Source organism: Schistocerca nitens, chromosome 1 (assembly GCF_023898315.1).
Source record: "Schistocerca nitens isolate TAMUIC-IGC-003100 chromosome 1, iqSchNite1.1, whole genome shotgun sequence".
NCBI lineage: Eukaryota > Metazoa > Arthropoda > Insecta > Orthoptera > Acrididae > Schistocerca > Schistocerca nitens.
In genome coordinates this window covers 102,379,269-102,402,185 of record NC_064614.1, presented here as the reverse complement: position 1 = coordinate 102,402,185, position 22,917 = coordinate 102,379,269, and the positions used below count along the sequence as shown (strand labels likewise).

At 43.3% G+C, this 22,917-nt stretch overlaps 1 protein-coding gene across 1 annotated transcript in view; it reads right to left on the bottom strand.

Annotated features, from left to right (window-relative positions):
• The window catches only part of LOC126251972 (glutamate receptor ionotropic, kainate 2), a 403,333-nt gene that overhangs the window by 7,404 nt on the left and 373,012 nt on the right, over positions 1–22,917 (bottom strand). Inside the window, exons 17-18 of the mRNA XM_049953123.1 lie at positions 18,234–18,334; positions 9,251–9,445 (exon numbers count right to left, since the gene is read on the bottom strand). Of these exons, the coding sequence (XP_049809080.1) occupies positions 9,251–9,445; positions 18,234–18,334 (296 nt within the window). The remainder of the gene's footprint in view (positions 1–9,250; positions 9,446–18,233; positions 18,335–22,917) is intronic.

The window sequence follows — 22,917 nt, the reverse complement described above, 5'->3', positions numbered from 1 at the left end:
ACCGTAGCAGTCGCGCGGTTCCGGACTGCGCGCCCGGAACCGCGAGACCACCGCGGCCGGCCTCGAATCGACCAACCAACCAACCAGCCAACCAAAATTCGTCATTCCCTAGATCTGGATTAAAAATGTTAACGTCGTTGTTTCCTGCCGCAAAGATTGTTGTTCTTCCGAGCGCATTGTCCCCTTTCCACGCCAATATGTGAGAATAGTGCCGTATGTGTATTTGTACACTTTAGGTGAGCATAATGGATGCTTATACAGAGTGGTTCTGTCTGTGTTGTATGATGACGACAGGAGAATGGAGGGCATGAAAGCTGGTGCCGGTACATAACCTCCTCTTCTCGAATAGTGCCAAAGAGGCCACGGAGATTAACATCCCCATCCGAAGGACGGACCTACATCAGCAGTGCATCACGTCCTCATTTCACAAGACACGGCGGAGAGGTGTGGAATTTAATCCAAGACATTGGCGCAAAGACTAGTGATCAGGTACTGTACGGCATCACCATTCCTCCCCTTGCGGTCAAACACAATTAATGAATTTTTCATTCACCACCAGGATCCGAACTGGCCAGTTCCGAGTCAAGCGCCAGGGCACAAACGTGCGTTTCCGACTTCGGCTACAATGGCAGACGTCACGAGACTTCCATTGCTTTCCAAATTCAAATCATAAAATCCTCTAGATACTTCTCCTTTCTCCATCGGAGTTTCCATGTTTCAGCACCATCAGGGCAACACTTCATGAAAAAACATTGCAGTAATAGTTTACATATATGTGTATTTAAATAACTTTCGATTTTACTGCTTCATTTCTTTGCTATAAATATTCATGTTTTTATTTCTTGATTATTTATCATGTTACTGTTACTTAGCATCCTACGAACTTAAACTTATTAATTTGTTCCACTAATTCATCACAAACGTTTAATCATACCTTATTTGCTTGACTTGTAAAAACATTGCCATAATACATTTCTTATTTATCATCATCCACTTTTAAGATGCCGACCGTTCTTTTAATTTCATTTTGACTTAGAAACACCATGTCATCAGCGGATCATAAACATTCGATTGTCCTTCTTCCTTTTACCACACGGGTCTTTTGTTGGAAGTATCTGTTAGTTAAATCACGTAAGTACTAAACAGACCAGGCAAAGTCTTTCTAACCTGTTTTAAAATCCTTCTTCCTTACTTCTTAATAACTTCAGTAAGCCATAGCGTAGGTGTTTCAGAATGACACACCCAATTTCACAAGACTATACCCTCTGCACGAATGAAGAAACCAACTTACGGTAGATTTTTAACTTACGCGAAGTTTTTAAAAGAGCCATCCCATTTTACTAGGGTATATCTTTTACGTACATACTTTTTACTGCTATGCTTAAGGATCAAAATTTTCATTTGTCTTTCACAAATGTTCAGTATGACCTCCACGCTCCTGCGTGGCAAGCACCCAAACGACAGTGAAACTCATCCCCTCCTTTTGCGAGCAGACTACAGTTACTGCATTCAGTGCCGTCCATATACGGCGTTGCATGTCAGAAAACGTTGTACTGCGATGGCTCATAAGTCTCGACTATTTTTTAATTTAACAGTTGCTTGAAAAACAACATGTTTTGGCGATCAAGATTATGTTATTCGATAAAGAATTATCATGTGCTCTGCAAAATAGTGTGTTTAGTTTTTTATACAGATATACTTTCTGTTCTTTTCAGGTCACTAAAACGAAGATGAATTGATTAAATGGAATGAACAATTTAATGAGTATAGAATACGGTTGAGATCAAATCGGAGAAAGAAGAAAGTAATAAGAAGCAACAGGAATGCGAACAGCAAGAGATTTAACATGACGGTTGGTGTTCACGAAGTACATGAAGTTAAGGAAGTCTGCCACCTAGGTAGCAAAATAACAAATGAAAGACGAAGTAAGGAGAACGAAAAAAGCAAACTAGCACTGTTAAAAAGGGCATTCTTCGCCAAGAGAAGTCTACTAATATCAAACGTAGGCCTCAATTTGAGGATAAAATTTGTGAGAATGTACGAGGGGTGTTCAGAAAGTAAGCTCCGATCGGTCGCGAAATGGAAACGACTATGAAAATCCGATAAAGCTTTGCACAGATGTGTTGGGTAGTGTCTCTAGTATAACCCCAGTTAGCATCACGTCGCTCTTCTCATTTCTGAGCTCGCAGTGAGTGCGTAAAGATGTCTAGAAAATAGTGTCTGCCGCCAAGTACGAGGGCCTGGTGAGAAATTTCGCCTGAAGCTATGCAGCTAACATTACATAACTATCGTGCTGTTTCTTCTTCAAGACAATTCTCAGCCGCATTCTGCAGGGGCAATGAAGATGCTCCTGCATCGTTTTCAAATGGAAATGTGAGATTACCCACAATACAGTCCGCAATTGTCTCCCCCTGAGTTTCATCTCTGGTCACATGAACCGCTGTCTTTGAAGACAACATTTTGACACAGACAACGAGGTGTAGGCCAGCGTGGAGACTTGGCGGAAAGCACTGGCGGCTGCCTTCTATGATGAGGCTATTGAAAAGTTGGTACAACGCTATGACAAAAGTCTAAGTCAGAACGGCGACTACGTAGAGAAGTAGCTGAAAGGTGTAGCTAATTGTTACAAGTAAAACATTTCTGATGTTCACTGTGGTTTCAATTTGGCAATCAATCGGAGCTTACTTTCTGAACAGGCCTCGTATGTTTGGAGGACAACATTATGTGGTTGTGAATCACTGACTGTGGGAAAACCGGAAAAGAAGAGAACCGAAGCATCTGAGATGTGGTGCTACAGAAGAATGTTGAAAATTGGGTGGACTTATAAGGAATGCAATGGAGAGGTTCTGTGCAGAATTGGCAAAGAAAGGAATATATTGAAAACACTGACGAGAAGAACGGAGAGGATGGTAAGACATCTGTTACGACTTTGCGATAAAATTCCATGGCACTAGAGGGAGCTGTAGAGGATCTGTAAAGGAAAATAGAGGTTGAAATACATGCGGCAAATAATTGAGGACGTAGATTGCAAGCGCTACTCTGAGATGAAGGACCGCAGCAAACCTGACAGAATACAGATGACTAAAAAAACGGAAGTGTCAACTCGACACGAAAGAGCGTTTTCGACACCTTCTGCTTTTTGCGTTGATTCGAGCTGCCAAACCGACGGAGCTGCTCGAGGCACTTGTAGTGTGTATGGCGAAAAAATAATATATCTTAGGACAGCTCAGAATTGATTTAAGCGGTTCAAAGGCGGCGGTTTTGACCTCAAAGACATACATGACCCACCATGAATTCCTTGATCGGAACCAAACAGTGAATGATGAAGTTTACGGCGAAGATTTGCAACAACTCAGCTAGGCCTGATTGGCGACACGGCGTTCTTTTGCAACACTACTTCGCCATCACATCGCCAAGGAAGTCATTCAAACGCTTGGATGGAACGAGCTGCCACATCCGCAGTGTTCTTCCGTCGTGGCGTTTTCGATCTGAATTTGTTACGATCCCTCTCGAATAAACTGTGTGGCGTTTCTTTCAATAATGACGTGGCTTGGCCTGGCGACTCGGTGATATCTACTGTCAAAATGCCGAATAGTTTGTTGAACATTGGGAAGAAACTGTAGAAAACAGTGAAGAATACATTATTTATTGATTTATGATTCATTTCCGCCGCCCGGTTTGGCCGAGCGTTTCTAGGTGCTTTAGTCTGGAACCGCGCGGCCGCTACGGTCGCAGGTTCGAATCCTGCTTCGGGCATTGATGTGTGTGATGTCCTTAGGTTAGTTAGGTTTAAGTAGTTCTAAGTTCTAGGAGACTGGTGACCTCAGATGTTAAGTCCCATAGTGCTCAGAGCCAAAGATTCACTTACTGATCATTTTTGTGGAAACTTAAAAAAAAAAAGAAAGAAAGCTGCATGCCTTCTGGGTCAAAACTATACGAAAATAACGCACAAAGACGGACTCTTTTTAGAAAGTCCTACGAAAATAAAATCATATGTCGTCAGATCTTGGAGGCAGATGGTACGACACGTGATCCGTACGCTCCTTGTGGTCGGTCCAACGATGTGGCTGTACCATGCTCATTATGGAATGAACGACCCAGAGTTATAATTAAGTTGCAAATATTGATAGAGAGAACGCAAATCTCATTTGTTGTTGCGTTTTCACCATCTCGGCTCAACGTAACTGAGTATAGGAAGAGGGAGTCAGCGAGTGAGCTAGCTCCAGCCAAAAGGAAGATTGAGGTCTGACGTCCCGTGGAGAATAAGGTCAATAGAGACGGAGCACAAGCTCGGTTTCTTTTAAGGACGTCAAAGGAAATCGACAGTGACCTTTTACAAGATCCATCCCGGCCTCAACTAATTTATAGAAATCACGGAAAACCTAAATCTGGACGGCCAGATGGGGATCCCAACCGTCACTCTCCTGAACCCGAGTTCAATGTTCTGACCACTGCGCCACCTCGCTCAGTCTAACTACACCAAGGGGATCGCTAAAGGCAACTGAGTTATTCGGCAACTGACAACAGCCGCCCAGGTACTCTCTTAGCTCTCTCATCTTTTAGAACAGAAGATGACAGAGAGAAGGACGAAGTACTGAATTCAGTATTTCGGAATTGTTTCATTGTGGAAAGTCGTGTTATGGTTCCTCTTTGCATTCAATGCACGAACGCCGAAACGACAGATACTGAGATAATAGTACGCGGACTATAAAATCAACTAAAATCGCACAATAGTGGAAAGGAATCTGGACCGGATGAGATGCCAGTAAGCTTCCACAGAGATTATGTGAAGGAACTTGCAGTAGCACATCGTAGGTCACTGGAACGGTGAAGGGCCACAGGTCATTGTTCTCAAGATGGGTCATCGAACTGATGCAAACAGTTATAGGACGACGTAGGAGAGGTATGGAATACGTTCTGCTCTCAAACGTCATGACGTTTCTGGGTACTTATAAGTCTATACTATAAACATAGATCTTGTGAGACAAAGTTCGCTCTCTGGTCCACGGAATCCAGAACGCTGTAGAGAAAAGACCTAGGTCGATATCGTGTCCTCCACTTCCAGAAGGCATTCAGTACAGTCCCACAAAATACGAGCATACCGACTGTCGGATCAGACTTCTGCATGGATTCAGGACTTTCTAACTCACAGAACTCAATGCCTTATAATAACGGGTTCAGATCGATAGATGTCAAGGTAACATCTGGAGCGCCCAAAAACCACGTAGTTTCTACAGACGCAGAATCGAAAATCTACCCCACCGTTGGCAGACTTTTGTACTTAGTGAAGGAGAACATATTACTGATGAGTGAAGCTTCTGTTATGTGTATCTGCTGTGTTCATTCATCAACGTATGAAAAAACGCTACTGGCTTACTCATCAACCTAATAAAACAGTGGTTTCCAAACCATCTGATACTGTTACTTCCAAGTACAATCAGTTACTGGCCAAAACCAACCCCACTCCCCTCCCCAACACATACCATGTCCACCATTCACCTACCACAAGCCCCGACCATGACGAAAGAGTAACAATTATTTACCTCTTGTAGGTGTTTCACTGAACAAGAAACCAATGTGCCAATGTGGCAGCCGGCCGAAGTGGCCGTGCGGTTAAAGGCGCTGCAGTCTGGAACCGCAAGACCGCTACGGTCGCAGGTTCGAATCCTGCCTCGGGCATGGATGTGTGTGATGTCCTTAGGTTAGTTAGGTTTAAGTAGTTCTAAGTTCTAGGGGACTAATGACCTCAGCAGTTGAGTCCCATAGTGCTCAGAACCATTTGAACCAATGTGGCAGTTGGTACTACTTATTGCTAACAGTTTTTGTTGCAGAATGATGTAGCAATTCTCAGGACATTACGAGTGATATCTGACTCTCTGTATGAGTCTATGTTGACCCATTGAGGACATAAGACAGCGGCTGATAAGATATTTAACAATGAAATTCGCCAAATTGCCCTGCAGTTGACATGTTATTTTATTTTATTTTTACTTTACTTTATTTTATTTTATTTTATTTTTGCTACCAGTTATGGTAGCAATGGCAAAGAAAGGGTTTCTGAAGAAGAGAAATTTGTTAACATCGAGTATAGATTTAAGTGCCAGGAAGTCGTTTCTGAAAGTACTTGTACGGAGTGTAGCCATGTATGGAAGTGAAACATGGATGATAAATAGTTTGGACAAGAAGAGAATAGAAGCTTTCGAAATATGGTCTTACAGAAGAATGCTGAAGATTAGATGGGTAGATCACGTAACTAATGAGGAGGTATTGAATAGAATTGGGGTGAAGAGCAGTTTGTGGCACAACTTGACAAGAAAATGGGACCGGTTGGGAGGACATGTTATGAGGCCTTAAGGGATCACAAATTTAGCATTGGAGGGCAGTGTGGAGGGTAAAAATCGTAGAGGGAGACCAAGAGATGAATACACCAAGCAGATTCAGAAGGATGTAAATTGCAGTAAGTACTGGGAGATGAAGAAGCTTGCACAGGATAGAGTAGCATGGAGAGCTGCATGTAACAAGTTTCACGACTGAAGACAACAACAACAACAACAACAAAAACCAGTTATGGCAATCCGTTATGCCATCTTCAGGCCCCATATGCAGTTTTCAAAAGTAATCGACATTGGTATACTGGGACTCTGTGTTTCTGGACGTCGTGAGTTCGCAGCTCGATTTCCTCCTCCGAAGACTTGACTGCAAATTGTAACTTAAGCCACAGAGTGTAACGCGTTAATGCTAGTATTTGAAAACCATGTAACCACTGGTTACTTTTGTAACCACTATTTCGGTGTTATGGAACAGTAGTGGTACTTTAAAAATACATGTTTCGTGATAAAAACACAGTCGAACCTATCTGCCACGCGGAGTGGCCGCGCTGTTAAAAGCGCCATGTCACTGACTGCGCGGCCCCTCACGGCGGAGGTTCGAGTCCTCCCTCGGGCATTTTGTGTCTGTTTTTCTTAGCAAAAGTTAGTTTTAAGTTAGTTTAAATAGTGTGTAAGTCTAGGGACCGATGACCTAAGCAGTTTGGTCGCTTAGAAATTCACACACATTTGAACACTTTTCGAACCCACCTGTTTTTACCTCTCAGAAAAATTCATTTTACCCCAGCTTGGGACCCACTGATGTAGAACAGCTTGGAACAGGCCTTCTTCATCGCGAAAGAGCGAATCGTCGTCCTTTCTTCTACAACCAACTCCTACCGTTCACATTTTTTCCTTATTGTTTATCCTAAGCCCGTTTTCAGTGAATGGAATCGAAGCTTGATTAATGTTTCAGTGCCGAAATAAAAAGAGTGCAGCCGTCAGCAAATGTATAGAGTATATCAATGGCATTTGTAGAGCAATAAATTGTGTTTTGTCTCTGGAATTTAAATTTATCAGAATTCCAGGAAATTTCTCTTTCAATAGTTGGAAAATTTGAGCAAAATATTTCTAGTGTCGCTGTATTACTGAGTTATTAGATCTGGAGAAACTTGCAATTTCATATTTGATGGAAATTATCTCTTTGAAAAGTTTCAAACACTTGACTTCATTCCACTTCAACAAGGACAACTGGCTTGTAAACCTGTTTTGGCAACTAAATGTTTTTGTGAAGTAACTTCAAACATGCTCAAATGCGTGTGAAATCTTATTGGATTTACCTGATATGGTCATCAGTCCCCAAGCATACAGACTACTTAACCTAAATTATCCTAAGAACAAACACACACATCCACGCGCGAGGGAAGACTCGAACCTCCGCCGGGACCAGCCGCTCTGTATATGACTGCAAGCCTTAGACCGCTTTTAAATCACATTTTGTTCGTTTGCGTTCGTTGTATGTGCTCGGGGCGGACGTCGAAAGACACCCATTTCAGTTCGTTGTTGATTCATTAACTCTGACCAAACACGCTGAGTTACCGTGCCGGCGAGAGCGCCCGGCTATTAATGCGCAGCGTGATCCTCAGCGGTTTAAATAGTCTCTGAAACTAGTATCTCTGTTTTCTGTGAGTATTTCAGGTATCCAACATTGCACACGAACGACACGTTGCTGATGTCGTTGCTTATATGACCAATGCGTGAAGCAAAGAAGGTACGTATGTTCAGTTCATTTGCATTGTTTTAAGTTTCATGATTATTTCAGAGGCTGATGGAGTACCACAACAACTTTCTTACCATAATTTATTTCAAAAGATCAAGTTTACAACTTCGTTTATTATTGCTTCTGTTTCGATTCTGTTTGCAGAAAGAGAAGAAATTAGAGATTCAAGTCCTGAGAATGACGAGTTTACTAGAAACGGGGCAGAGTCTGTTACGGGAAAAGATCAAGAAACGATACATGAAAGATTCGTGTCAATCGATTTAGGGGATCAACTCAAAAAAAAAAGTGATTGGTTGGAAGAAGATTTTTGCTCTAAACATCTTGAATGTTACTCCAGCGTAGTAAACGCTTGTTTTGAGAACGCCTGTTACACCTCTCACTGGTGCATTTAATAAACTAAACTTTTTTTTTTTGGTCATCAGTCTACTGACTGGTTTGATGCGGCCCGCCACGAATTCCTTTCCTGTGCTAACCTCTTCATCTCAGAGTAGCACTTGCCACCTACGTCCTCAATTATTTGCTTGACGTATTCCTCTACAGTTTTTGCCCTCTACAGCTCCCTCTAGTACCATGGAAGTCATTCCCTCATGTCTTAGCAGATGTCATATCATCGTGTCCCTTCTCCTTATCAGTGTTTTCCAAATATTCCTTTCCTCTCGGATTCTGCATAGAACCTCCTCATTCCTTACCTTATCAGTCCACCTAATATTCAACATTCGTCTATAGCACCACATCTCAAATGCTTCGATTCTCTTCTGTTCCGGTTTTCCCACAGTCCATGTTTCACTACCATACAATGCTGTACTCCAGACGTACATCCTCAGAAATTTCTTCCTCAAATTAAGGCCGGTATTTGATATTAGTAGACTTCTCTTGTCCAGAAATGCCTTTTTTTGCGAGTCTGCTTTTGATGTCCTCCTTGCTCCGTCCGTCATTGGTTATTTTACTGCCTAGGTATCAGATCTCAAATCTGATGAAAGTTTTATGAAATGCTCCGTATTTTAAACACAGTGTGTGTGTGTGTGTGTGTGTGTGTGTGTGTGTGTGTGTGGCGCGCAGCTCTGCAGACGCCGCTCGCGCGCCTCGCCGGCAGCGCAGTGCGGAGTGACGTCAGCCGGGCAGTGCAGAGCAGTGGCAGCAGCCAGCAGAGCCTCTCTATACTCACGTGCGAGCGCAGGCCGTTGGCCGGCGGCAGGTCGAGCACGGCGGGCACGTAGGGCGCGCCCGAGGCGGCCGGCGCGCACTTGGAGCACTGGCGCTTGAGCGCCGGCCGCTGGCGCGAGCCGCGGCAGCGCAGCGCGAAGCACAGCTCCTCCGCCATCTCGGCGCACAGCGACTGGTGCGGCGCCGGCGTCGCGCGCTGCAACCACGACAAACAGCAGGTCCCACCCGTTCTATCTGTTACATTGGGCTCATAGACAGCTTTCTACAGTCGACGATAAAAAATCCGAAATGAAACTGATCTCCGCAGGAATTCCGCAGGGCTCTGTCATTTCGCCTCTGCTTTTCAACTTATATATAATTGACATTCCAACAGTCACCCTTGTTACGGCGAGTTTTTAAGCGGAAGATATGGCCTTTCTGACAACTGCCCGACACTTGGACCAGCTAATCGCTAGGATGCAACGTCAAATTGCTGTAATGGAACGCTGGGCGCTGCAAAATAAGATAACAATCAACCCGACGAAGACGGTAGCTGTTCTGTTGGTAACACCCCACCCGTTACATAGCTGGTTTTGGCGTGTTCACCCCAGTTAATTGACTAACAGATCAACAGAGAGTGCAAAACTGCCGCAATATCGGATAACGCAAAAAAGTAATATGACCCTGTGACTCCTGATTGAACTGCAGTGGCAGTGTTGACATTAATTTATTCAGAATTGAACACTTTTAATTAATAAGGGGTGCACATTGATGTTATATTCAGCTATTGAACACCAGATGCATATGCTGAACATAAAATTAATTAAGAAAGTGACTTGGGATTTCAACTACTTGATTGAAAACAGATGCAGTCGATTAGCACAAATTTATTTTAACTCAAGACCTTCAATCATGACATTACAAGACTCTCCTATCAGGCAGTGGTAATAAATTGCGTTTGCATGGAGTAAAGCGCGATACACAAAAGTAATTCCTATCGACTGATATAGGCGTAATGCGAAGTGCGAGAAGAATTCTATAATACACGGCCCATGAAACCCTCGTGGAAACTTTGCCGACGTGATCCAACAAATTAATCAGTGGCCGGAGCGGGCGCAATATCACCGAATACAGCGTGGCGGAGCAGCGTCGTTGTGTGTACGTCGACCGACCTCGTGGTGCTGCAAGGCTGCGCTCGTCTATTCACTCCTCGCTATCTTGCTCAGTACATAGCTGAACCAAAACTTCCTATCTCCAAGCTCAATCGTTCCCTTTGCTAAGTCCTAAACTGCAGAGATGCTCACTCTTTCTCAGGCAAGCTGAGTCAAGAACGCCACGTCCGCACTCTAGGCAAGCCGGGTATGGAAGACCTCTACTGAGACTTTTGCCAGTCCGCTCTTCACCTCGGTTTCCCCTCCAGCAAAATCACTTACGCCAATTGCAGCGCAAGTCGCATTAATTATGCATCACTTCCCAGTGACGACCAATGCCTGCTCTGGGAAGTGAACAAATTCCCACAAAATTTCCCTTCCTCTCAACGTCTTCTATTTAGCTCCCCCCAGGCCACCCATCAAGGTTAGCGTCTGCAAAAACACCAAGTTTTCCGGAATTCTGACTCCCAGGAGAGTACTTAGAATTCCTTGGTTCTACGTTCCCATCAGAGGCCGGCGTATTTCAATCTGTCGCTCTTCACCTCATTTACTTCAGACTCTGCGGACCATGAATTCAGCGTGAAGTTGCTATAGTCACGAACACGCATATTTTGACCTCTGTTGACCGCTCCACCATCGCTTTGCGCGGATTTCTCGCATCTTTCACAGGAAATGGGATGAAAGACATTTATCAACAGGCGTACAAGTTCTCCATCTGTTTCCTGGTACACCAGCATGGAGTTGGGGTCGAACACCCCCTCACTGTCACTCATCTTAAGGTGGCTGGAGGCCTAAGCTGCCTATTGTCGCTTCCCTTTGCCGTTCCCCAGCTGGCCACGGTCAACTCTAAATGTTTCCCTGGGGTAAACTAGCGTCCAGTAAATCGACTCATTTCCACAAAGTTTTCATGTCGTGTGAATTACTTTAAAACCATCACCCGACATTAATCATTCCAATACGTCCATACTACACCCTCTACAAGATGCAGTGTGCCTTGTCAGTCATTTTTGTTCAGCCCTACGGTTCGCGCAGTGTGACTTGGGTGATCTTTAATGACTTCATGTAAGGGTCATAGTTCTTGCCATCTTACATGTTCACATGGAGGAAACCAGTTCTGAACGACAGACTCCAAATAGCTGATCAGTTTATCCCATGGTCGCCGGGAGTAAGTATCTCGGTGTCTACCTTGACAAAAAATTACTCTTTACACAGCATATTGACGACAAGAAGATGGCAGCCCAGAAGATGGCCAGGTCATTGATTCCATTCCTGAAGAGTACGTATCTCAACCCTAAGACTAAACAATTTTATAAGGCAACGGTGGAACACACAATGTTATATGGCTCCACGTCGTGGGGAACTACGTGCGTATCCAACTACAGCAAACTCCAAGCGCTGTATTCGGGAGGACGACGGTTCAATCCCGTCTCCGGCCATCCTGATTTAGGTTTTCCGTGATTTCCCTAAATCGTTTCAGGCGAATGCCGAGATGGTTCCTTTGAAAGGGCACGGCCGATTTCCTTCCCAATCCTTCCCCAACCCGAGCTTGCGCTCCGTCTCTAATGACCTCGTTGTCGACGGGACGTTAAACACTAACCACCACCACCACTCCAAGCGCTGCAAAACATTTGCTATCGATGGATCACAGGAGCTCCATGGTGGACAAGAAACGTCGACATCCGCACCGCACTCCACGAGACCACTATACAAGAGAAGGTCCATGACAAGACGCTACGAGTTTCTGACAAGTTCGATGCCCTTAGGGACGAAGTGTGACAATTGGAATCGGTAGGAACGGTAAACCCTACAAGGTGGCACAAGTATTTGGTACCGAAGTCACTAACGTTTCACCCCCCCTAGGCGATTTGTCATAACACGAGGAAGCAGTCACACGTAACAAAATTGGTTCAAATGGCTCTGAGCACTATGGGACTCAACTGCTAAGGTCATAAGTCCCCTAGAACTTAGAACTACTTAAACCTAACTAACCTAAGGACAACACACACATCCATGCCCGAGGCAGGATTCGAACCTGCGACCGTAGCGATCGCGCGGTTCCACACTGTAGCGCCAGAATCGCTCGGCCACCAGCGGCCGGCTCACCCGTAACAGCCTAGACACATCTCACTCTCCACAGCATATAGACATCACCAAAGACAGCAGATTAAAGGACCCTTTCTGACTGAATGTGTAATAAATAAAGTGTTTTCCTTTTATCCTTAGAGCCCATCCTAGAAGAATAAATCATCAAGGATGATCTCTTCAGCCCACACTACACACAGAAAAAGAAGTTCTACTAGCTCGTCGGTCGAGCTTTCTCGTGTGGCAAAATATCGACATATTTGAGTCGCATACACCTACGACGCTAATAATATGTCAACAATGGTTCAGCTAGAAACGGACCGATCATGTCTGTACTAGGGCTGCTGACAAAATATGGGTATATAGGGATATCGACACTTTCCAAAAAATATCGATATATACAGGGTGGCCCATTGATAGTAACCAGGCCAAATATCTCACTAAATAAGCATCAAATGAAAAAGGTACAAAGAACGCAACTTGTCTAGCTTGAAGGGAGAAACCAGATTGCGCTATATTCGGCCGGCTAGATGGTGCTGCCATAGGTCAAACGGATATCAACTGCGTTTTTTAAAATAGGAGCCGTCATTTTTTTATTACATAACTTGTAGTACGTAAAGAAATATTAATTTTTTAGTTCGACCACTTTTTTCGTTTTGTGATAGATGGCGCTGTAATAGTCACAAGCGTATAAGTACGTGGTATCACGCAACATTCCGCCAGTGCGAAAGGGATTTTCTTCGTGATACATTACCTGTGTTAAAATGGACCGTTTACCAATTTCGGAAAAGGTCGATATCGTGTTGATGTATGGCTATTGCGAACAAAGTGCCCAACGGGCGCGTGCTATGTATGCTGCTCGGTACCCTTGACGACATCATCCAAGTGTCCGGACCGTTCCCCGAATAGTTTCGTTATTTAAGGAAGTGTTCAGCCATATGTGAAACGTCAATCACGACCTGCAACAAATGATGATGCACAAGTAGGTGTTTTAGCTGCTGTCGTAGCTAATCCGCACATCAGTAGCAGACAAACTGCGCGAGAATCGGGAATCTCAAAAACGTCGGTGTTGAGAATGCTACATCAACATCGATTGCACCTGTAGCATATTTCTATGCACCAGGAATTGCATGGCGACGACATTGAACGTCGTGTACAGTTCTGCCACTGGGCACAAGAGAAATCACGGAACGATGAAAGAGCTTTTGCATGCGTTCTATTTAGCGACGAAACGTCATTCACCAACAGCGGTAATGTAAACCGGCGTAATGTGCACAATTGGGCAACTGAAAATCCACGATGGCTACGACAAGTGGAACATCAGCGGTCTAGGTGGGTTAATGTATGGTGCGGCATTATGGGAGGAAGGATAATTGGCCCCCATTTTATTGATGGCAATCTAAATGGTGCAGTGTATGCTGATTTCCTACGTAATGTTCTACCGATGTTACTACAACATGTTCCACTGCATGACAGAATGGTGATGCACTTCCAACATGATGGATGTCCGGCACATAGCTCTCGTCCGGTTGAAGAGGTATTGAATAGCATATTTCATGACAGATGGATTGGTCGTCGAAGCACCATACCATGGCCCGCACGTTCACCGGATCTGACGTCCACGGATTTCTTTCTGTGGGGAAAGTTAAAGGATATTTGCTATCATGATCCACCGACAAACGCCTGACAACATGCGTCAGCGCATTGTCAATGCATGTGCGAACATTACGGAAGGCGAACTACTCGCTGTTGAGAGGAATGTCGTTACACGTATTCCCAAATGCATTTGGGATGGCGGACATCATTTTGAGCATTTATTGCATTAATGTGGTATTTACGGGCAATCACGCTGTAACAGCATGTATTCTAAGAAATAAGTTGACAAAGGTACATGAATCACACTGGAACAACCGAAATAAAATGTTCAAACGTACCTACGTTCAGTACTTTAATTTAAAAAACCTACCTGTCACCAACTGTTCGTCTAAAACTGTGAGCCATATGTTTGTGACTATTACGGCGAAAAAAGTGATCGAATTGAAACATTCATATTTCTTTACATACTACATGAATGTGTAATAAAAATGGTGGTTCCTATTTTAAGAAACGCAGTTTATATCCGGTTGACCTATGGCAACGCCATCTAGCGGGCCAACCCTAGCGCCATCACGTTTCCCCCTTCAAGCTAGACAAGTTTCGTGCTTTGCAGTTTTCTCGTTTGACGCTTATTTCGTGAGACATTTGGCCCGGTCACGATCAATGGACCACCCTGTATATCTAGGCATCTCAGAGTATGGGACCTCATTATAAATATGTTGCTATCGAAATGGTAACGTCGGGTGCCGATATGTTATTTTATATTAAATATTTTCGCAATTTTCGGTAAATACTTGAAATTGTTCTTTTCAAATTTCAGTAGCACATAATTGTACTTTCACAGTGTGAGAAAGTCTTACTACCGACCATTCTTCACCTCCTGTCTTTCTCTTTGACTGTGTGAAGCAAGTATAGGTGGCATAAAAAAAAAAAAAGTGGCTCTGAGCACTATGCGACTTAACTTCTGAGGTCATCAGTCGCCTAGAACTTAGAACTAATGAAACCTAACTAACCTAAGGACATCACACACATCCATGCCCGAGGCAGGATTCGAACCTGCGACCGTAGCGATCACGCGGTTCCAGACTGAAGCGCCTTTAACCGCACGGTCACACCGGCCGGCGCATAAAAAAAGTAGTCCGACTACACAGGGAGGTGGCGGTGTGAATGGAATAATAAGATACCAGATGTGAAGAAACACAACACCAATTGCGTTGAAAAACAATTTTTAACATACTTAGTGCACTGTTTCTTCGTATCAGCATTCTTGAAAAATTGTTACTGAAACTGAAGAACAAAAATCTAAATGAAAAGATTGGTCTTTGCAGTGTGCGGAGCCATGTGAGGGAAAATGGCGCTCGGCGCTACGAACAAAAACTGCAGTGATTAACTTCATCACACTGGTTTGACACTCCTAGGCTGCTGGCATTTGTAAGGAATAAAAAAAAAAAGAAACAGGGAAGTCGACATGAAGTCTACCGGACAAACCCGATATGTGACGAAACCCACTGGACACCTTTTATTGTCCCACATCCACGCCACATAGCGGCCATTATTAGCAAAGTTACTATCGCCAAGCGTTAATATGCATTGTATTCCTTTCAGTTATTGATCAAATGGAGACAAGCAGACTGCAAGTTTGTTGATTTACAGAATTTCTAATAACACACACATCAAATAAAAGTTTTGCATCACCTCGGTTCCGAGAGTTCCGGAACCTGTACAGAAAATTGAAATAGAGATCAACATAAACATCATTTCGGCCATTTTAATTTCTCATGAAAACCACACAATTGCATCTTGTACCACCGTCCAGAGAGACCTTCAGAGGTGGTGGTCTAGACTGCTGTACACGCCAGTACCTCTAACACCCAGCACCACGTCGTCTTGCATTGATGTATGCCTGTATTCATAGTGGCATAATATCCACACGTTCATCAAGGCACTGTTGGTTCAGATTGACCCACTCGGCGTAGATCCCTCTGAGTGGTTGGTGGGTCACGTCGTCCGTAAACAGCCATTTCAATCTACCCAGGCATGTTCGATAGGGTTCATGTCTCGAGAACACGCTGGCCACTCTACTCGAGCGATGTAGTTATCCTAAAGGAAGCCAATCACAAGATATGCACGATGGGGGATGCGAATTGTAGTCCATGAAGTCGAATGCCTCGCCAGTATGCTGGCGATATGGTTGCACTACCGGTCGGAGGATGCCGTTACGGTGCCTTCCATGACCACCAGCAGCGTACATCGGCCCCACATAATGTCACCCCAAAACAGCAGGGAACATCCACCTTGCTGCACTCTCTGAAGATTGTGTCTAAGGCATGCCTCCAAACACGTCTCCGACAATTGTCTGGTAGAAGGCATATGCGTGATGCCAAACCTGAGCGGTCCTTTCGGCATGTTGTTGGGTCCATCCGCACCGCGCTGTATGGTGTCGTGGCTGCAAAGATGGATCTCGCCATGGATGTCGGGAGTGAAGTTGCGCGTCACACACCCTACTGAGCACAGTTTTAGTCGCAACACGACGTCCTGTGGCTGCACGAAAAGCAATATTCAGCATGGTTGCGTTGCTGTCAGAGTTCCTCTGAGTCACAATCCGTATGTTGCGCTCTTCTACTGCTGTGGTAGCCCATGGGCGGCCTGAGCGAGGCATGTCATCGACAGTTTCTGTCTCTATGTATCTCCTCCATGTCCGAACAACATCACTTTGGTTCACTCCGAAACGCCTGGACACTTTGCTTGTTGAAAGCCGTTCCTGGCACAAAGTAACAATGCGGACGCTATCGAACCGCGGTATTCACCGTCTAGGTCTTGTTGAACTACAAACAACAAGAGCCGTGTACCTCCTTTCTGGTCGAATGACTGGAATTGATCGGTTGTCGGACCCCCTCCGTCTAATAGGCGCTGCTCATGCATGGTTGTATTGATCTTTGGGCGGGTTTAGTGACATCTCTGAACAGTCAAAGGGACTGCCTGTGGCCGGCCACTGTGGCCGAGCGGTTCGAGGCGCTTCAGTCCGGAACCACGCTGCTGCTACGGTCGCAGGTTCGAATCCTGCCTCGGGCATGGATGTGTGCGATGTACTTTGGTTAGGTTTAAGTAGTTATAAGTCCTGGGGACCTCAGATGTTAAGTCCCATAGTGCTCAGAGCCATTTGAACCACTTTTTGGCTGTGTCTGTGATACAATATCCACAGTCAACGTGTATCTTCAGGAGTTCTGGGAAGCGAGGTGATGCGAAACTTTTTTATGATGTGTGTATATCAATACTGAAATACAGAGCTCTAAAGCAGCAGTATATTATTGTTCAGCCGATATTTCTGTAGTCCAGTAGGTCGAAATTTTTTCCTTCACCATCTGTAAATCGATGGAGAGCTGCATGAAACCAGTCTCGGGACTGAAGACCACAACAACAACAACATCTGTAAATCGATACTTTTTCGGTGTATCGAGGACTGATGGTGATATTCTTTTATATATCGTTTGTCGTTTCCCCGATATTTTTAAAGATATCAACAATCCTAGTTATGTGTTATCCGATCCGATGGCGATTGTCTTCAACTCGTTGCAACAGTTCGTGCATGTGATCTGTCTCTAATTACGTCGATGTCGCTGGGACGTTAAATTCTAATCTTCATTCCTTCTTTCAGTAAATGTGTATATCACGTAATGGAGTTCATTGCAGATCAATCAAGCTCACGTGCTCTTTCACAACATATTTCGAGGGCAATGGTGCACAGGTACGTCGTTCAAATGGTTCAAATGGTTCTGAGCACTATGGGACTTAAGATCTGAGGTAATCAGTCACGTAGACCTAGAACTACTTAAACATAATTAACCTAAGGACATCACACACATCCATGCCCAAGGCATGATTCGAACGTGCGACCGTAGCAGCAGCGTGGTTCCGGGCTGAAGATCCTAGAACCGCTCGGCCACAGCGGCCGGCAGGTACGTCGTTCATTAGTTTTGCTAAAATTTATCTGGTCATGGACGGCAGAAGAACAAATCGTGTGTCTTTTGAAACCAGACAATGAAAAAGAAAAATACGGGAAACACTGTGCGTAACGTCAGATAGCTGAGCGAGAATAGAGAGAAGGAGCAAGGGAACGCGTTTCACATTAGGAAAAAGAAATCTTAGGTTTAATTAGAAGTTAAGGCGAGCACTCACCAGTTCTGACTGCGTGTTTCTCTTGGAGTTGTAGCAGAACTCGAATATCGCTACGATTACAGCGATGGCGAGACCACACAGCAGAACTACGAAGACGCCACCTGTAATGACGGATCACTGTTAGTGCAGTTTTCTAACTCAAAAACAGATGATGAATTATTGTAAAAGGTAGTAAACAAGCGACGCTGTAGCTGTGTATAACGTTATAATATGCATGTACAGACAAATAAAGGACTACAGTTTTAGGAAAATTGGATGATTTATTCAAGAGAAAGAGCTTCGCAAAGTGAACACGTTAGTAACGCATTGGCCCACCTCTGGCCCTTACGCAAGTCGTGACTCATGTTAGCTTTGACAGAGTTACTGGATGTTCTTCTGAGTGACATCGTGCCATATCCTCTCCAGTTGACGTGTTAGATCGTCAAAATACCTAGCTGGTTGAAGGACACTGCCTATAATCCTGCAAACATTCTCAGTTGGGGAGACTTCTGGCGACCTTGCTGGCGAAGGTAGGGTTTGGTAAGCGCGGAGATGAGCAGTAGAAACTCTCGCCGACTGTTGGACATTATCCTGCTGAAATGTAAGCCTAGGATGGCAACAAGACAGGGAGACAGGGCGTAGAATATCGCCAACGTACGGCTGTTTAATAAGAGTGACGGGGATGACAACAAAGGAGTCCTGCTATGAAAAGGAATGGTACTCCTGGTTGTCAGGCCATATCGTCGGCGACAGTCGGTTTTGCACCCCACTACTGTTTGGGGCGTCCTCAGACACGTCTTTGGTCTGGAATATCAGAGATTGGGGTAGAATAGCCTGCAGTCATGAGCCCTGCTTCGAACTGAGCCCGATATCTACCGAAGACCTGCTGGACACGCAACAGACGGCAGTTGGATTCCAATCTGAATGTCGCCACCCAGACGGCCAGATAACCAGGCGTGATGGTCTGGGCTACCATTTCTTTTCATGGTAGATCGCATTTGGTTGTTAACTGCTGCACACTTACAGCACAACAGGACTTCGGCAATATTCTTGCACTTCGTGCTAAACAATCCTCGGCTTACACGCATCACCATCATCATCATCATGTTCTTCCAAGGATTAAGTGCTATAATCACTTGTTCCGGTCTCTAACGTCCATCCATTGAGACATCTCTTACGAGGTCTACATACATCTCTCTTTGCTATCGACCGATAATTTGTTATCCTTTTTAGCGTTACATTTTCTGTCATTCTATCAACATGATACATCCGCTTCATTCCATTGTCTTCTGTCTTGTTATTAACTGAGAAGATTTTTTAATCTGATCATGTCGTTTCAGCCTTTGTTTTATCCATTTCATTATTACAGCGCTACTGTATTTGTGATTTCCTGTTAGAAAGGTTACAGTTCGTAATAATAAACGGAAAGTCATCGAGTAAAACAGAAGTAATATCCGGCGTCCCCCAAGGAAGTGTTATAGACCCTCTATTGTTCCTGATCTATATTAACGACATAGGAGACAATCTGAGTAGCCGCCTTAGATTGTTTGCAGATGATACTGTCATTTACCGTCTTGTAAAATCATCAGATGATCAATCCTACTTGCAAAATGATTTAGATAAGATATCTGTATGGTGCGAAAAAGTGTCAATTGACCCTGAATAAAGAAAAGTGTGAAGTACTAAAAGAAATCAGCTAACTTTCGATTAGGCGATAAGTCTCAAAAATCTGAGGGCTGTAAATTCAACTAAATACTTAGGGATTACAATTACAAATAACCTAAATTGGATCGATCACATAGATAATACTGTGGGTAGAGCAAACCAAAGACTGCGATTCACTGGCAGAACACTCAGAAGGTGCAACAGGTCTACCGAAGAGACTGCTCACACTACGCTTGTCCGCCCTATTCTGGAGTATTGCTGTGCGGTGTGGAATCCGCATCAGGTGGGACTGACGGATGGCATCGAAAAAGTACAAAGAAGGGCAGCTCGCTTTGTATTATCGCGAAATAGGGGAGATAGTGTCACAGACATGATACGTGAACTGGAGTAGCAACCATTTAAACAAAGGCGTTTTTCGTTGCGATGGGATCTTCTCATGTAATTTCAATCACCAGTTTTCTCCTCCGATTGCGAAAACATTCTGTTGGCACCCACCTACATAGGGAGAAATTATAATCACAATAAAATAAGAGAAATCAGGGATCGTACAGAAAATTTTATGTGCTCGTTTTCCCACGTGCCGTTCGAGAGTGGAACGGTAGAGGGACAGCTTGAAGTTGGCTCATTGAACCCTCTGCGAAGCACTTTATTGTGAATGGCAGAGTAGCCACGTAGGTGTAGATTTAGATGTCTCTTAAATCTCCCCTGAACTTCATCTCTGCTGCTTATATATGTAACTTTTCTTGTTTTGTTTACTGTCCACGATTTGGAACACTGTACAACACTAGACGCAGCAGTAACTTTATAGAATTTCACTTCTTTCCTTTCTTGATTTTTTCCTAAAGTTCTTCTAATTATTCCACAGATTGTTGCTCTATATTTATTAACCTTCTTCTCAATACCTTTGCCATAGTTAAAAGCAGTATCACATCCTAGGTAACTGAAGTCGTTACTTTTTCTAAAGCTTTCTCATTTAAAATTATTTTAGATCTGACTGGATTCATTCCTTTGAGAGCAGGTATCTTCGTCTTCTTTGAAGATATAGTTAAGTTATACTGCTATTTATAAATTATCTTTTTGTTCTTGTATAATTATCTGCTCATCAGCATATAACAGAGTATTTAATGGTACACTAGATTCTGTTTTAATCCCTAACAGTATTTCATCTTTCCACTTCATAACTAGGTCGGCAGAATATAAATTAAATGAAGCGGTGATAGACTGCGCCCTTGTCGAACACCCTGATTTATTAAAATTTCACCTGACGTTTTCGAACCTAAACTTATTACTAATATTGTATCTACAGTACCCTCGATACTTTATGGTATTAATAATGTATTTAGGAAAAATCTTTCCTATATTTACCACAAACACGGTCTGTTGACCTTATCAAATGCTTTTTCATAATTATAAATCCTTAAAGCTTTTCTAAGCCAAATTCCTGACGTTTCTCAGCAATTCCATTCATACAAATATATTATCACAACACGAACGCCGCTTCCTAAAGCCTGATTGTTCCTCTGAGATTACTACATCAGCGGTAGTTTGTAATCTTTGTTGAAGAACCATCCGATAAATTTTATATCCTGCATTTAGTAGATTTATTCCTCTATAATTTCCTGTCTTACAAAATATATAGAAATAACTTTAGCTGTGTTCCATTTTTCAGGTACAGAACAGTTGTTCCAATACATATTTAAAAAACTGAGGAAGCAAAATTCGAGACTAATCTCTCTATACTTGATTAATTCAGCATGAATGCTATCTAGGCCAGTAAATTTTCCATTTTAGTTACGTTTCGGGCAGCTTTTAATTCTTCTATGTCTATTTCATCTACAGAGTTGTTACAATTTCTTATAGAATAACTTTCTTCAGTATCTTCATCATACCATAAATTTCTGTAATGGTGTATCCATTGATTTTCTGTTGTTATATTAACGTTTGCAGTAACTTTATCTGTTTTATTCTCATGCTTAATAGGTTTAAACTATATAATCCGTCTTGTGTGAAAGTCATGTTCAACATTAGCTTTCCCAGGTTTCACTATGATATCTTTTTATCAAATTCTCTATTGTATTTCTTTTCTGCTTATATATTTCGCAGATTTCGCTTGTTCTGAATGTAAATAGGTATTGTAACCATTTTTCTGTAATATTGTTGGCTATTCCTTTTTCTATACTTATAGACCCCTTTTCCCATTTGATACTTTAATTTTCTCTAGTACATCATTAGCTGTTTTCAACATAGCTGGTTTTAATCGTTACCATTCATCTTCAATATTGTCTTTAGTTTCAACTATGTGGAATTCGTGTGTGAGTTTTGATAGAAATTCTTTGCGCTTCCCTCGTGAAAAAGATGAACTTAATATTTCAAGTTCTGGTTTAGATTTTATTTAGCTTTGTGTGTGTATCCTTCATCTTGCTTGTATTTCAACCTTTGAAATGACTAGGAAGTTATCATATCTTATATACACACCTTTAAATACATGAGTATCTTGAACTTGAAAGCTTATTTTTTTTTATTAGGTGTTACATAGTCAGTTACTGAAAGTGAATCTCTTCCGTTCCATTTCAGCAAGATAATGCCAACCCGCACACAACAAGACTTTCTGATGTGTTGGCAGAAGAGCCAACACCGTGTTGCTAGAGGAGGCGTGGGGTATGACAGTGGCGACACGCGGGTCCGACGTATACTAACGGACCGCGGCCGATTTAAAGGCTACCACCTAGCAAGTGTGGTGTCTGGCGGTGACACCACACTTTCTATTACTTTTTTTCGTGTTTGTCAAACCCTAGGTTGGCCAGCAAGGTCGCTGGATCTCTCCCCAATTAAGAACGTTTGGAGCGTTGTGGGCAGAGCACTCCAACCAGTTCCGGATTTTGACGATCTAACGCGTTAACTAGACAGAATTAGGCGCAATATCCCTCTGGAGAACACGCAAAAAATTCTGTCAATCAATGTCAAGCCGAAAAAGTGCTTGCATAAGGGACAGAGCTGGACCATCGCCTTATCGACCTCCTCAATTTACGAAACATTTTCT